Source organism: Sus scrofa, chromosome 5 (assembly GCF_054392235.1).
Source record: "Sus scrofa isolate SSC_HxYL_T2T_F1_AM1 chromosome 5, Sscrofa_HxYL_maternal_Yorkshire_Landrace_v2.0, whole genome shotgun sequence".
Lineage (NCBI taxonomy): Eukaryota > Metazoa > Chordata > Mammalia > Artiodactyla > Suidae > Sus > Sus scrofa.
The window spans coordinates 95,416,880-95,429,899 of NC_139387.1; the positions used below are offsets into that span (position 1 = coordinate 95,416,880).

Consider the following 13,020-nt stretch of genomic DNA (forward strand, 5'->3'; position numbering starts at 1 on the left):
CCTGCCCCTCCGGAGGGTTTCTGATTGAGCAGATCCAGAGCAAGCTGGACAGTCTGTACCCATCCTGAGTCCTTCCTGTGTCTTGTGATGTGGTTCCACGCAAGGCAGCTGGCGATGACCCAGGGAGGTGGGCGCATGTCCGCAGCAGCGCACGCGTTGGGGCTGGTGATCGCCGTCCTCTCCTGCCAATCCTTACAGATTTATTCGTTACTTAAAAACCAAACCAAACCACTGAGGCTCAAGGAAGCAGCATCTCCTCTAATGCTGGCACATTAGCCTGGTCGGGAACCCAGCCCACCTCTTGGGAGGCTTCTTGGTTTGCACCTGTAGGGAAGGCGTATGGAGACAGAGGATGAGGGCAGCTGGGAAGCTTGCTTCTCACCTACCTTCCTATCACAAAGATACCTTAATCTTTAACATTGTGTATCATTGTAAAGGTTCATTTCCACTTACAGTTATTACAAAATATTGGCGCTCTTCCCCGTCTCGTACGACATACCCTGGAGCCTGTCTTACACCCCATGGTTGGTGCCTCTCACTCCCTGCCTCAGCCTCGCCCCAGACCCCTCCCTGGTGGCCACTCGTTTGTTCTCTGCATCTGCGCGTCTGCTTCTTTTATTTTATATTCGCTAGTTTGGTGTAAAAACACATGTTTTTTAAGATGACCCATTTTAAACCCAAAATGAATTTGGGTTTTGACAGGTGAGATGGGGAAAGCGAAGGCAGAGTTTGGTTGATCTGGCCTTTCCGTCCCTCCAGATCCCTTAGCCGTGCCTTGCTTGCTTACGTCACATAAATAAGATGCCTGGTTTGTTTCTTGTTTGCTTGCTTGCTTGCTTCGGAGGACCGCACCCACGGCTTAGGGCTAGGGGTCAAATCGGAGCGAGAGCTGCTGTCCTACCCCACAGCCACAACAACACGGGATCTGAGCCGTCTGCGACCTACACCACAGCTCACGGCTCCGCCGGATCCCCGACCTACTGAACGAGGGCCAGGGAACCCGAATCCTCATGGACACTAGTGGGATTCGTTTCTGCTGTGCCACATCGGGACCTCTCTGGCCGATTTGTTTGTTTTTAGTCACATTGCTTGTTCTCGAAGGTGACTCATGAGATATTGTCTATTACAGCAGTTCTGGAGCCTCCCAGGAGGGACACGATGATCTGGACCTGGGTCTCGGTGACCTTCCTTCAGAGGAAGAGGAAGTCATCAACAGTTCTGATGAAGATGATGTCAGCTCTGCTTCTAGCAAAGGGGAGCCTGACCTGCTGGGAGATAAGCAGGTATGTGTTGGTACTGAAGTGTTTCTACTTTTGTGCATGTTGGCCTCTCAGGACACTTGGAAGTAATATTTATCAGCATGATAGACAAAAATCCTGGCTTGGTTTTTTAGAACTTATAAATCATCTTTCTAGTTTAAATTTAGTTCCTGCTGTAATTCCTGCTAAGATGTTTTCATATGTCCAAGAACATATTGCCTAGAGATTATTTAGTAATTTTTTTGGTAGCTGATTTTTTTGTTTGTTTGTTTTGGTTTTGGTTTTGGTTCTTAGGGCCACACCTGGAAGTTCCCAGACAAGGGGGTTGAGTTGAATCAGAGCTACTGCTGCTAGCCACAGCCACAACGGTGCCAGATCCGAGCCGAGTCTGTGACCTATACCGCAGCTCACAGCAGCTCTGGATCCTTCACCCACTGAGCAGGGTCCGGGATCAAACCTGCGTCCTCATGGATTTAGACAACCAACTAGTCAGGTTCATTTCGCTGAGTCACAGCAGGAACTCTAGATTATTTAGTCATTTTTGACAAATTATTTTTGGTAATGCCCATTGGTTTTCTTTTGATAACAAAAAGCCCCCTTAGAATTGCTCCTTGTTCTGCTAGTGATTCTACTTGAAAGAAAGAAATGAGATGCATTTCAGACTCATTCAAATCTTTAGGATAGAATAACGATCACAGTCAATGGGACATCAGGATTTGCTCTGAGAGAATAGAGTATGTGTTTCCTGTGTACCCGAAACAGGATTGTCCATGCGTTACTAATTAAGGTGTGTCACAGATACATGGGGGTCCATTATATTCTTTCTTTAGTTTTATGTGAATATCGATTTCATTTTAAATCGTAATTCTTTGGGTAAAGGCATAATTACCGTGGAAAAAATGAGTATATCGCCAATGTCCTCGAAATGTGTTGGAATGTACGAGAAGATAGAAATGGAAAGGATTCCCCTGCTGAGCTTATCAAGCCACAGAGACAACCCATGTGACCTGACCCCTGTGCCATCCTTTGTCAAACCATTGTGCTTCCTGTTTAATGTACTTTTCCTTTGTTTAAATTTACTTCCAGCCTTACATGAATGGCACATACTGTGCAGTTGTCTGGATTGAAGTCCTAGCACCGCCACCTGTGATCTGGGTAATCAGGCAAATCGTTTAGCCGCTTTAGCCTAAAGAGCTCCATGTTATTGAAGGAAAAGATAATACTTCTCTCATAGAATTGTGACAGCTAAATTAGTCGATATGTGGAAAGTCTAGACTAGGATACTGTCTGGTATACATGGTGAGAACTCGATGACTATTATTTATTACTTATAAGACTTCATTTCTACACTCTGTAAAGTACTGGGTCATGGAGTTGGCAATTGCACTTGTTTCTTCTGGGGGTGACGGAAAGCTTCTAAGGTTAGATTGCGGTGAGGGTTACACGACCCTGAACATATTAAAAACATTGAATTGGAGTTCCCGTCGTGGCTCAGTGGTTAGCGAATCCGACTAGGAACCATGAGGTTGCGGGTTCGATCCTTGGCCTTGCTCAGTGGGTTAAGGATCTGGCGTTGCCATTAGCTGTGGTGTAGGTTGCAGACGCAGCTCGGATCCTGCGTTGCTGTGACTCTGGCGTAGGTCGGTGGCTGCAGCGCTGATTCAACCCCTAGCCCGGGAACCTCCGTATGCCTCGGGAGCGGCCCAAGAAATCGCAAAAAATATATATATAAAATAAAATAAAAACATTGAATTATATGCTTTAAAAGAGCAAGAATGCATTTTATGGAATATGAATCTCAGTCAAGTTGTTAAAGAAAATTAAAAGTCCTGATAAAGGGAAAATGATAGTGCTAGTGAGAGGGTAGTACAGGAGCATGCATATCATGTGGTCCTGTGTGTATCAGCCACGGGTGGGCAACTAATTTGGTTCTAGACAACCAACAAGTCAAGGAAAGAAGGCAGTGTCAGTCTCCAAAAGAAATCTTTAGAGTAGAAGCACGGGAAGAGAGCTTTCATAATAACTTCTTTGATTTTTTTGGGTCTTTTTAGGGTCGCACCAGAGGCATATGGAAGTTCCTGGGCTAGGGGCTGAATCAGAGCTGCAGCTGCTGGCCTACACCACAGCCACAGCCACGCCAGATCTGGGCCACATCTGCAACCTGTGCCGCAGCTTGTGGCAGCACCAGATCCTTAACCTGCTGAGCAAAGCCAGGGATTAAACCTTCATCCTCATGGATAACAGTTGAGTTCTTAACCTGCTGAGCCACAATTGGAATGCCTCTGCTTTTTTTTTTTTTTTTTTTTTTTTGCTTTTTAGGGCTACACTTGAGGCACGTAGAGGCTCCCAGCTAGGGGTCGAATTGGAGCTGTAGCCTCTGGCCTACACCACAGCCACAGCAATGTGGGATCCGAGCCACATCTGCGACCATACCACAGCTCATGGGAACAGTGGATCCTTAACCCACTGAGTGAGGCCAGGGATTGAACCTCTGTCCTCATGGATACCAGTTAGATTCTTTTCCACTGAGCCACGACGGGAACTCCCCGGAACCCCACTTCTTTGATGTTTTTTTTTTTTTTTTTTTTTTTTTTGTCTTTTGTCTTTTTTGTTGTTGTTGTTGTTGTTGTTGCCATTTCTTGGGCCGCTCCCGTGGCATATGGAGGTTCCCAGGCTAGGGGTTGAATCGGAGCTGTAGCCACCGGCCTACGCCAGAGCCACAGCAACGCGGGATCCGAGCCGCGTCTGCAACCTACACCACAGCTCACGGCAACGCCGGATCGTTAACCCACTGAGCAAGGGCAGGGACCGAACCCGCAACCTCATGGTTCCTAGTCGGATTCGTTAACCACTGCGCCACGACGGGAACTCCATTTTAGGATTTTTTTTTTTTTTTTTTTTTTTTTTTTGTGTGTGTGTGTGTGTGTGTGTGTCTTTTTGCCTTTTCTAGGGCTGCTGGCGTGGCATATGGAGATTCCCAGGCTAGAGGTCGAATCTGAGCCATAGCCACCAGCCTACACCAGAGCCACAGCAACGCGGGATCCGAGCTGCGTCTGCAACCTACACCATAGCTCACGGCAACGCTGCATCCTTAACCCACTGAGCAAGGCCAGGGATCGAACCCGCAACCTCATGGTTCCTAGTCGGATTCGTTAACCACTGAGCCACGACGGGAACTCCCACTTCTTTGATTTTTAATTTCTCAATTTCACAGTAGGAAAGTTATGTTCCCCTGAGTTGTTCTGAGGCTCAGCCAGGGTAATAGTTGCCAAAACACTTTATTAGGTCAAGAAGGTTTATGTACATTAAACACACGGAATACATTTCTAGGTGTGATGGGTGGCATTAGTTTCCTAGGGAAGATGTTGCAAAGTACCACAAATTGAGTGGCTTAAAACAGAACTTTATTCTCTAGTAGTTCCAGAGGTCAGAACCCCCAAATCAAGTTGTCAGCAAGGCCGTGCTCCCTCTGAAACCTGCACAGGAGAATCCTTGTGTAGCTCTCCCTTGGGCTTTGCCGGCCAGCCGTGCAGCTCATTGGCCCACAGCTGCAGCACGTCCATCTCTGTCCCCGTCGTCACACAGTGTGCCCTCTGCATGCATGTGTGTCTGTGTCTCCTCTTATAAGGACACCAATCAGATGAGGGGCCCACCACAGTCTAGTGTGACCTCATTTTAACGTAGTCAGATCTGAAACAAAAAGGTCACATTCCAAGGTCGTGGGGCTTAGGACTTGGATATGTATTTTGGGAGACCATGATTCAGACCGTAGTAGGTGCTGTATTCCATGGACATGTAATGGGCACGTCACCGATAGGGGTCCAGATGCCAATAACATTTTCTCGTGAAAGTGCCAGCCTCTGTTTTCCAAGGAGGAGAGAAGGAAGAAGGTGTGCTGCTGTGCCCTTGTCTCCACTTCGTGAAGGAAGCGCAAACTGATGTTCCCAAAGTCACTCCTAGCGCGGGGAAGACACCACCACGAAAGGAAGCCGACGACCCCTGCCCACCCCTGTGGGCCTGTTCTTGTCTGTGTGCAAGTTACTGCGCTTGATCTTCACAGTCATCAGGACATAGATACGGCCTGTGTCCTGTTTCTGTTTTCACATGAAGAAAGGGGTTTTGTTTGTTTTTGTTGGTTTAAAACAGGTGAAGTGGGAGTTCCCGTCGTGGCGCAGTGGTTAGCGAATCCGACTAGGAACCATGAGGTTGCGGGTTCGGACCCTGCCCTTGCTCAGCAGGTTAAGGATCCGGCATTGCTGAGAGCTGTGGTGTGGGTTGCAGATGCGGCTCGGATCCCACGTTGCTGTGGCTCTGGCGTAGGCCTGTGGCTACAGCTCCGATTCGACCCCCAGCCTGGGAACCTCCATATGCCGCAGGAGTGGCCCAAGAAATAGCAAAAAGACAAAAAAATAAAAAATAAAAATAAAACAGGCGAAGTGTATTTAACTTCCCTCAGAACCTCCTGAATTGAGATTTTTTTTTTGTAACCCAAATTCGCCTCTGCTAATAACTTGATATAAGCCACAGAATCTGAATGATGCTGATGGAACCTATGTTAATGTCTATTTTTTTCTCAAGTTTTTAATTTCATAGTTTTTGGTCTTTACTTTCAGTGCTTAGAAATGCGATCTGTTCATTCCACTTGGCTGTGGTTAGGGGATTCACTACCGTTCACCCCTCCCAAATATTGACTCCCCTGCCTTTTGCCCCCCAAATTTTCTTTGTAAAAGAGCTCACATGTTACATATTCTCCTGAAGAGAGAGATGAAAACCTAAGAGAACATTGTTTTGTAGAAGTTAATCGTAGCGTCACCTCATTTTGAGGATAATTGAATAAGATGTGTCTCAGGCAGATCTGGCTGTTGAGTTTTTTGCTTTTTAGTTGAACTCTTGAGTAATATGGCAGAGCCCTTTTACAAATTTTGTTTAAAAGTGGTGGATAAATTTCACTGAACTTGACTCGGAGTGAACAGCTATGAAGAGAACACAGTTAAGAAACTACAAAGCTGGGCTATTATCAGGAGATCGGAACATAAAACTGGATTTCAGATCAAAAGGTTCTGCGTTGGAATTTGTTTGAATTATTGTATGACCTTGACGAAGTTATTTCATTTGTGGCTCATGTTTCAGCTTCCACAGCAGTGTACTTTGGGGTGATTCAATTTTTTAACAAGCAGTCTCCTTTGAAATGTGATTTAATTCAAACGAGGATTTTCATTAACTGAAAAGTTAGGAGGCCAAATATGGCCTCTCTCGTGAGGTTTTACACTGGGGCTTTTTTTCCCTCATTGTTTGACTTGGATTAGAATTATTGTTCTTACAAGTTGGAGTTAATGTAAGAGCTTTTTATTTTGTTTGGTTCTTTAGTTGTCTTTGACTTTCTGTTTTGAGTGTAATCCACTGAATTATTTTCTTTTCTGATTTTTTTTTTTTTTTTTGTCTTTTTAGGGCCGCACCCGCAGCACATGGAAGTTCGCAGGCTAAGGGTCAAATCAGAGCTACAGCTGCCTGTGTGTAGAGTCACAGCCACAGCAACACCGGATCCTTAACCTGCTGAGCAAGGCCAGGGATTGAACCCACATCCTCATGGATACTAGTCAGGTTCCTTAACTGCTGAGCCACAATGGGAACTCTGCATTGAATCATTTTCTAGTAGTTACTATCCCTCTTAACTCTGTTGTCTTCCTAGTTTAAAAGGTAAAATAGACAGCAGAATACACAGACTTCCAGAAGTTTAGAATTGCAAAAGGCCTTAATCATCGAGTCCAACACTCTACCTTTTTCCAGGATGAAACAGCTATAATGAGCTTATTGTTTGTTCGTTTGAGTTTACATTTTCATGTTACTCAACGCATATTCAAAAGCAGTGTGCTCTGGTCTTAGATTATGAAACCGTGGAAGCCACCCTTGTACACTTGCTTTTTTTCATGCATCTTAAGTGCATAGTGAACCAGGCACTGTTCTGTGTGCAGAGCAGTGCAAGCATGAATAAGGTCACATACCAGAGAGGATTCAGACATGTCAGCAGATAAACACAATCTGCGGGGGAAAGTCCCATCAATTCTAGACTAGTAAGAAAAGAATCTTGTTTGGAGATGGTGAAGAGAGAACATCAAGGCCACCTTGGGAGTTTCTGTTATGGCTCAGTGAAAACAAACCTGATGAGTATCCATGAGGACGAAGGTTCGATCCCTGGCCTCACTCAGTGGGTTAAGGATCCGGCGTTGCCATGAGCTGTGGTGTAGGTCACAGACGTGGCTCGGATCCTGAGTTGCTGTGGCTGTGGTGTAGGCCGGCAGCGACAGCTCGGATTCAACCCTTAGCCTGAGAACCTCCATATGCTGCAGGTGCGGCCCTAAAAAGAAAAGGAAAAAAAGGCTGCGTTCAGAAAGGAGAAAACCTTTGAGTGCCATCTTCCAGGATGAGGTGGAATACGACAAGCTGAAGTCTTTGGGAAAAGGGGAGGTGGTGGGGAGGGACGTCAGAGCAGAAGGACACACCTGTAAGGGCAGAGCACACTCAGAGTTGCAAGGTGGTTCCCGTTTGGCTGGGGCAGAGGGTACACAGTGGAGGGGAGCCGGAATGAGACTAGTGAAGATAACTAGACACGCTGCGGAGTGGGCTGTGCACAGAGCAAAGGAAGCTCAGTCTTGGTTGCCCGTAGGTGGTAGGGAGCTGCTGATGTGGTCAAGTGGAGAACTAAGGTGATTATATTTGCATTTAGCACTCGTGCTCTGGTGGTGCAGTAGAGAATGGGTTGCAGAGGGGTAAATCTAGAGCAAGGAAGCCACTGGGGTTTTTATACCATGTTGTAGGCAAGCAATAAGGAGGCAGGAGTTCCCTTCATGGCTCAGTGGTTAATGAACCTGACTAGGATCCATGAGGATGCGAGTTCGATCCCTGGCTTCGCTCAGTGCGTTCGGGATCCTGTATTGCTGTGGCTGTGGTATAGGCTGTCAGCTGCAGCTCCAATTCGACCCCTAGCCTGGGAACATCCATATGCCACGGGTGTGACCTTAAACAGCAAAAAAGGCGGGGGGGGTTGGGGAAGAAATAAGGAGGCACTATGGAAGGAAAGGGAAGGATTAATGAAATATTCAGAAGCACAAATCGACGGGGCTCAGTGACTCAGTTGGGATCATAAAAGGTGGAGAAGAAAGTGGAGTCCAGGTTTCTGGTTTTGGTCTGTGGGCATCTGCAGTGACTAGCGTGCAGGTTCTTCACGGCTTGTTTAAGGAGAGACTAGAGGTCATCAAATGCTTTATTCTTTGTGGCTCTTTCCCTGGTTATGGTCACCCCCCGCTGCCTGATTATGACTCTTCTCGCCTCCAAGATAACAGCGTGTTTCGTAGCCGTGCTTATGTGTGGGTAATTGTAGATATGGTTTGTTCCTTTGTTCACTTCTTGAAGGCTGGAGCTATTTCTTATTTCTCTTTAATTCCCTCTTCTGACATCTACTTTCATGCCCCATTTCAGATCTACAAAAGCAGAATTCCCAGCTCCTTAGGAATCTGAACTTAAAGAGCTGGCAGTTCTACCGATCAGTAGTGTTTTCAGACTTAGCTGTAGAGCAGTGAATCAGCCAACGGTGGAGCTGTTTTCTCCTGCAAAGATGCTGTCAAATGATGGATAGTTAGTTACTAACTTCAGATAGAGTACAAATGGAACTTTTTTTTCTTTTTTGGCCTTTTTAGGGCTGCACCCATGGCATAAGGAGGTTTCCAGGCTGGCCTGTGCTATAGCCATGGCAACTCCAGATCCGAGCCGCATCTGTGACCTGCACCACAGTTCACGGCAACTCCGGATCCTTAACCTACTGAGCGAGGCCAGGGTTGGAACCCACATTCTCATGGATACTAGTCAGATTCGTTTCCACTGCACCACGACGGGAACTCTGGTACTTTCTTCCTCTTAGGAATGATCTCAGAATAACAAGAAGGATAAGGAATATAAATTCTGCTTTCAGTGGTATTAGGAGACGGCTAAAACCCCAAATCACGTATGTGAGTAAGGGCTACCATTCCCATCAGCTAAGGTTCTGATTTCTCTGCATCCTTACCAACCCCTGTTATTTTCTGAATTTTGATTATACCTTTCTGTGGGTATGAAGTAATATCTCATTGTGGTTTTAATGCATTTACCTGATGACTAATTATGTTAAACACCTTTTTATATACTTGATGGCTCTTCTTTTGTCGTTCATGAAATGTCTGTTCACTTCTTTTACCCATTTGTATCATTTCATTTTTATATATGGTGTCAGAGTATACATTCACCTTTTTGCTTGTGAATATCCAGTTGTGTCAGTGGTATTCAACCATTTGTTGAAAGGGGAAGAAAAAAAAAACTCCCTTTTCCCTTTGAATTGCCTTGACAAATTTGTCAAAAATCCATTGACTATAAATTTAAAGGTATACTGCCGTCCACTTTTTGCCCGTTGATCTATGTGTCTGTTTTTATGCCAGTACCTGCCATGTTTGCCCCAAGTTTATAATCTCAGTTTCTAGAAAAGAAACATGCTTTATAGTCACCAGTCTCAGTACTGCCTCCTAATCACTGCCACCCTTTGCCTCACCCACTTGCCATGTGAACACCTGAGGCCTGACATATTTAATGTTTACATCTTAGGGTTTTAATCAGGGCTCAGTGGGTTAAGAGTCTGACTAGTATCCATGAGGACATGGGTTCAGTCCCTGGTCTCACTCAGTGGGTTAAGGATCCAGCATTGCCACAAGCTGCTGTGTAGGTCCGAGATGCAGCTTGATCTGGCGTTGCTGTCGCTGTGGCATAGGCCGGCAGCTGCAGCTCTGATTCAGCTCCTAGCCTGGGAACTTCCGTATCCCACAGGTGCGGCCCTAAAAAGAAGAAAAAATTAGGATTTTAAGGTTGAAAGTTCAACACTGATTAGACAAAGGAGGACTGTCAGGCCCACAGTAGTTTTCTCCTAATGTTTTTGTCCGCTGCTATAACGGAAGCAGGATAACTGTGTAGGGATGACATTATTATGAGTCACTCTGCACAGTTCTCTCTACCCGAGGCCCCAGCAGAGCAAGGTCCTAAAGTGGGGGTGGGGGGGCAGAAAACTTTCAGAGTAGAGAGTTACCAAGGGAGGAGTGATTAAAAGAGGAAAGGAAGTAAAGGGTAGATGCCAAAAATGAAGTCCACCAACTTGAAATGTTTGTGTAGAGCTGACACATTTTAAATGGTTCTGCTATTTAAATATTTCAGCCCCGACAGTGTGCCTAGATTTATTTAAAGCTACTAATAAAACCCCCTCTTGAGCTTTAAGGGACATCACATCATTTGAAAATAGAGAGTACAGAATCAAGACGTCATTTCTTTCCATGGTTCAGGCTTCTGTTTTTAATGTTCATGTATTTCTTCTGGCTTTCTGATTTTTAAAAGATATACTGTATTTTACAGATATTAAGGATCCTAGCTATGGATGATACAGAGGAATCATTGTAATAGTTAGGAAGCATTGACTTGCTAAAATACTTTCCAAAGTAGTTACCTGCGTGTGAGTGTGTGTACGGCAAACATGGTCCTGGCTATTAGTGCAAGACAGGTGTGCGCTCTTTAGGATTCGGCTGTGCTCATTCAGACTGCCTCCTGAGGCTGGAGTGAGAAGCAGTGAGGTCCTGCTGTATAGCACAGGGAACTGTACCTAATCACTCGTGATGGAACGTGATGGAGGAGAATGTGAGAAAAAGACTGTGTACATATGTATAACTGGTCACTTTACAGCAGCAACTGACAGAACATTGTAAATCAACTGTAATTTTAAAAGATTTTTTACAAAGACTGCTTCCTAAGGAATATTATCTACGTGTGGTTTAAAAAGTAGGTGGATGAAGTTGAGTGTCTTATGCCCCATTTTGCTCAGTTGAGCAAAACTTATCCAACCTGTTAGTAGCAATCATTCAACAACCTGGCTTAGAGAAGAGGACTAAATAGGGGATGGAGGTCAGATTCAGCTATCTCATTGTCCCTTTTAAAAAATTAGAGTTTGGGGAGTTCCTATTGTGGCTCAGTGGTGACAAACCCGACTAGTATCCATGCAGACACAGGTTCAATCCCTGGCCTCACTCAGTGGGTTAAGGATCCAGCGTTACCATGAGCTGCGGTGTAGGTCGCAGACATGACTTGGATCTGGCATGGCTGTGGCTGTGGCTGTGGCTGTGGCGTAGACTACAGCTCTGATTTGACCCCTAGCCCAGGAACCTCCAGATGCCGCAGGTATGACCCGAAAAAGCAACAAATAAAAAAATTAAAAATAGAGTTTGAGAGCTAAGGCCAGGTAGCAAGGCTTACTAGACTGGCTTGTTATTTACTCTCAATAATTGTTGGTTCTTTATAGATTATTTTTATAAGCAGTTGGTTTCATAGTCTACTTTGAATATTTTTTGCATAACAATATTTATATTCTGGTGGAAGGTTAGGATTTCTTAATATTGTAGTAAGTTCTTCTGCAGTAACATATGAAAGGGACAAATACGGTGAGATTAGTGTTTACTCTGGAGAAGGAGGGGAACTTTAATGTTATATATAAGTTTGTTTCATGAAAAGATTTAAACCAAATATTGTAGGATGTTTAGATGGGTTGAATCTTGAGGAAAGGGGAGAGGAGAAGAGGCATATGTGGGTACATGTTTAGCAGTGAGTGGTTGTAAGGATATGCCATAATTAGCCAGAGATAAGAAAGAGAGATTCAGGGTACAGAAGAAGAATTTCTAGGTTAGATATTGAGAAATCCGGGTTCTCTTTCCAACTCTGCTGGTAACTGACTTTGAATCTTGGCACATCCCTGTTGTAAGTGGGTCTTTGGAATTTTACTCTTGGCCCAATTATCACTTTACATAGTCCTGGTGTTTGATTTCCTTCGCTTCCATGATTCAGTTACCACTACGATACCGTGGTTTTTAATACAGTAAAAAAAAAAAAAAAAAAAAAACCTACAAATAAAGCTCTTTCTTATATTCCTTTTGTTTTCCTTTTTTGTTTTTCATTTGTCTTTTTAGGGCTGCACCTGCGGCATATAGAAGTTCCAAGGCTAGGGGTTGAATCAGAGCTGTAGCCGCTGGTCTGTGCCAGAGCTCACAGCCATGCCAGATCCTTAACCCACTGAGAGAGGCCGGGGATTGAACCCACATCCTCATGGATACTACTTGCATTCATAACCTGCTGAGCCATGATGGGAACTCTCAAAAAACCCAAAGGTTTTTTGGTTTTGTCTTGTTTTGTTATTTTGTCTTTTGTCTTTTTAGGGATGCATCCGCGGCATGTGGAGGTTCCCAGGCTAGGGGTCGAATCGGAGCTGTAGCCACCGGCCTACGCCAGAGCCACAGCAACGCGGGATCCGAGCCGCGTCTGCGACCTACACCACAGCTCACGGCAACGCCGGATCGTTAACCCACTGAGTAAGGGCAGGGACCGAACCCGCAACCTCATGGTTCCTAGTCGGATTCGTTAACCACTGCGCCACGACGGGAACTCCCCGGTTTTTTGGTTTTGTTTTGTTTTGTTATTTTGTCTTTTGTCTTTTTAGGGATGCATCCGAGGCATATGGAGGTTCCCAGGCTAGGGGTCGAATGGGAGATACAGCTGCTGGCCTACACCACAGTCACAACAGCGTGGAATCCAAGCCGCATCTGTGACCTACACCACAGCACAGGGCAACACAAGATCCTTAATCTGCTGAGCGAGGCCAGGAATTGAACCTGAGTTCTCAAGGATACTGGTCAGGTTCATTAACCACTGA

General features: G+C 45.2%; 1 protein-coding gene across 17 annotated transcripts in view; it reads left to right on the forward strand.

Annotated features, from left to right (window-relative positions):
- The window catches only part of FGD6 (FYVE, RhoGEF and PH domain containing 6), a 121,141-nt gene that overhangs the window by 38,897 nt on the left and 69,224 nt on the right, over positions 1–13,020 (forward strand). For 11 of the 17 annotated variants that reach the window (XR_014804324.1, XR_014804325.1, XR_014804326.1 and 8 more), the window contains exon 3: positions 1,130–1,283. Coding sequence is in view for 6 of the 17 variants with exons in the window: in XM_005664248.4 (XP_005664305.3) it covers positions 1,130–1,283 (154 nt within the window). In the remaining 11 variants the exon portion in view is untranslated. Of the gene's footprint in view, positions 1–1,129; positions 1,818–2,774; positions 3,097–13,020 lie in introns of those variants that run through there. The other 6 variants (XR_014804331.1, XR_014804333.1, XM_013998062.3 and 3 more) reach the window with 2 other exon arrangements.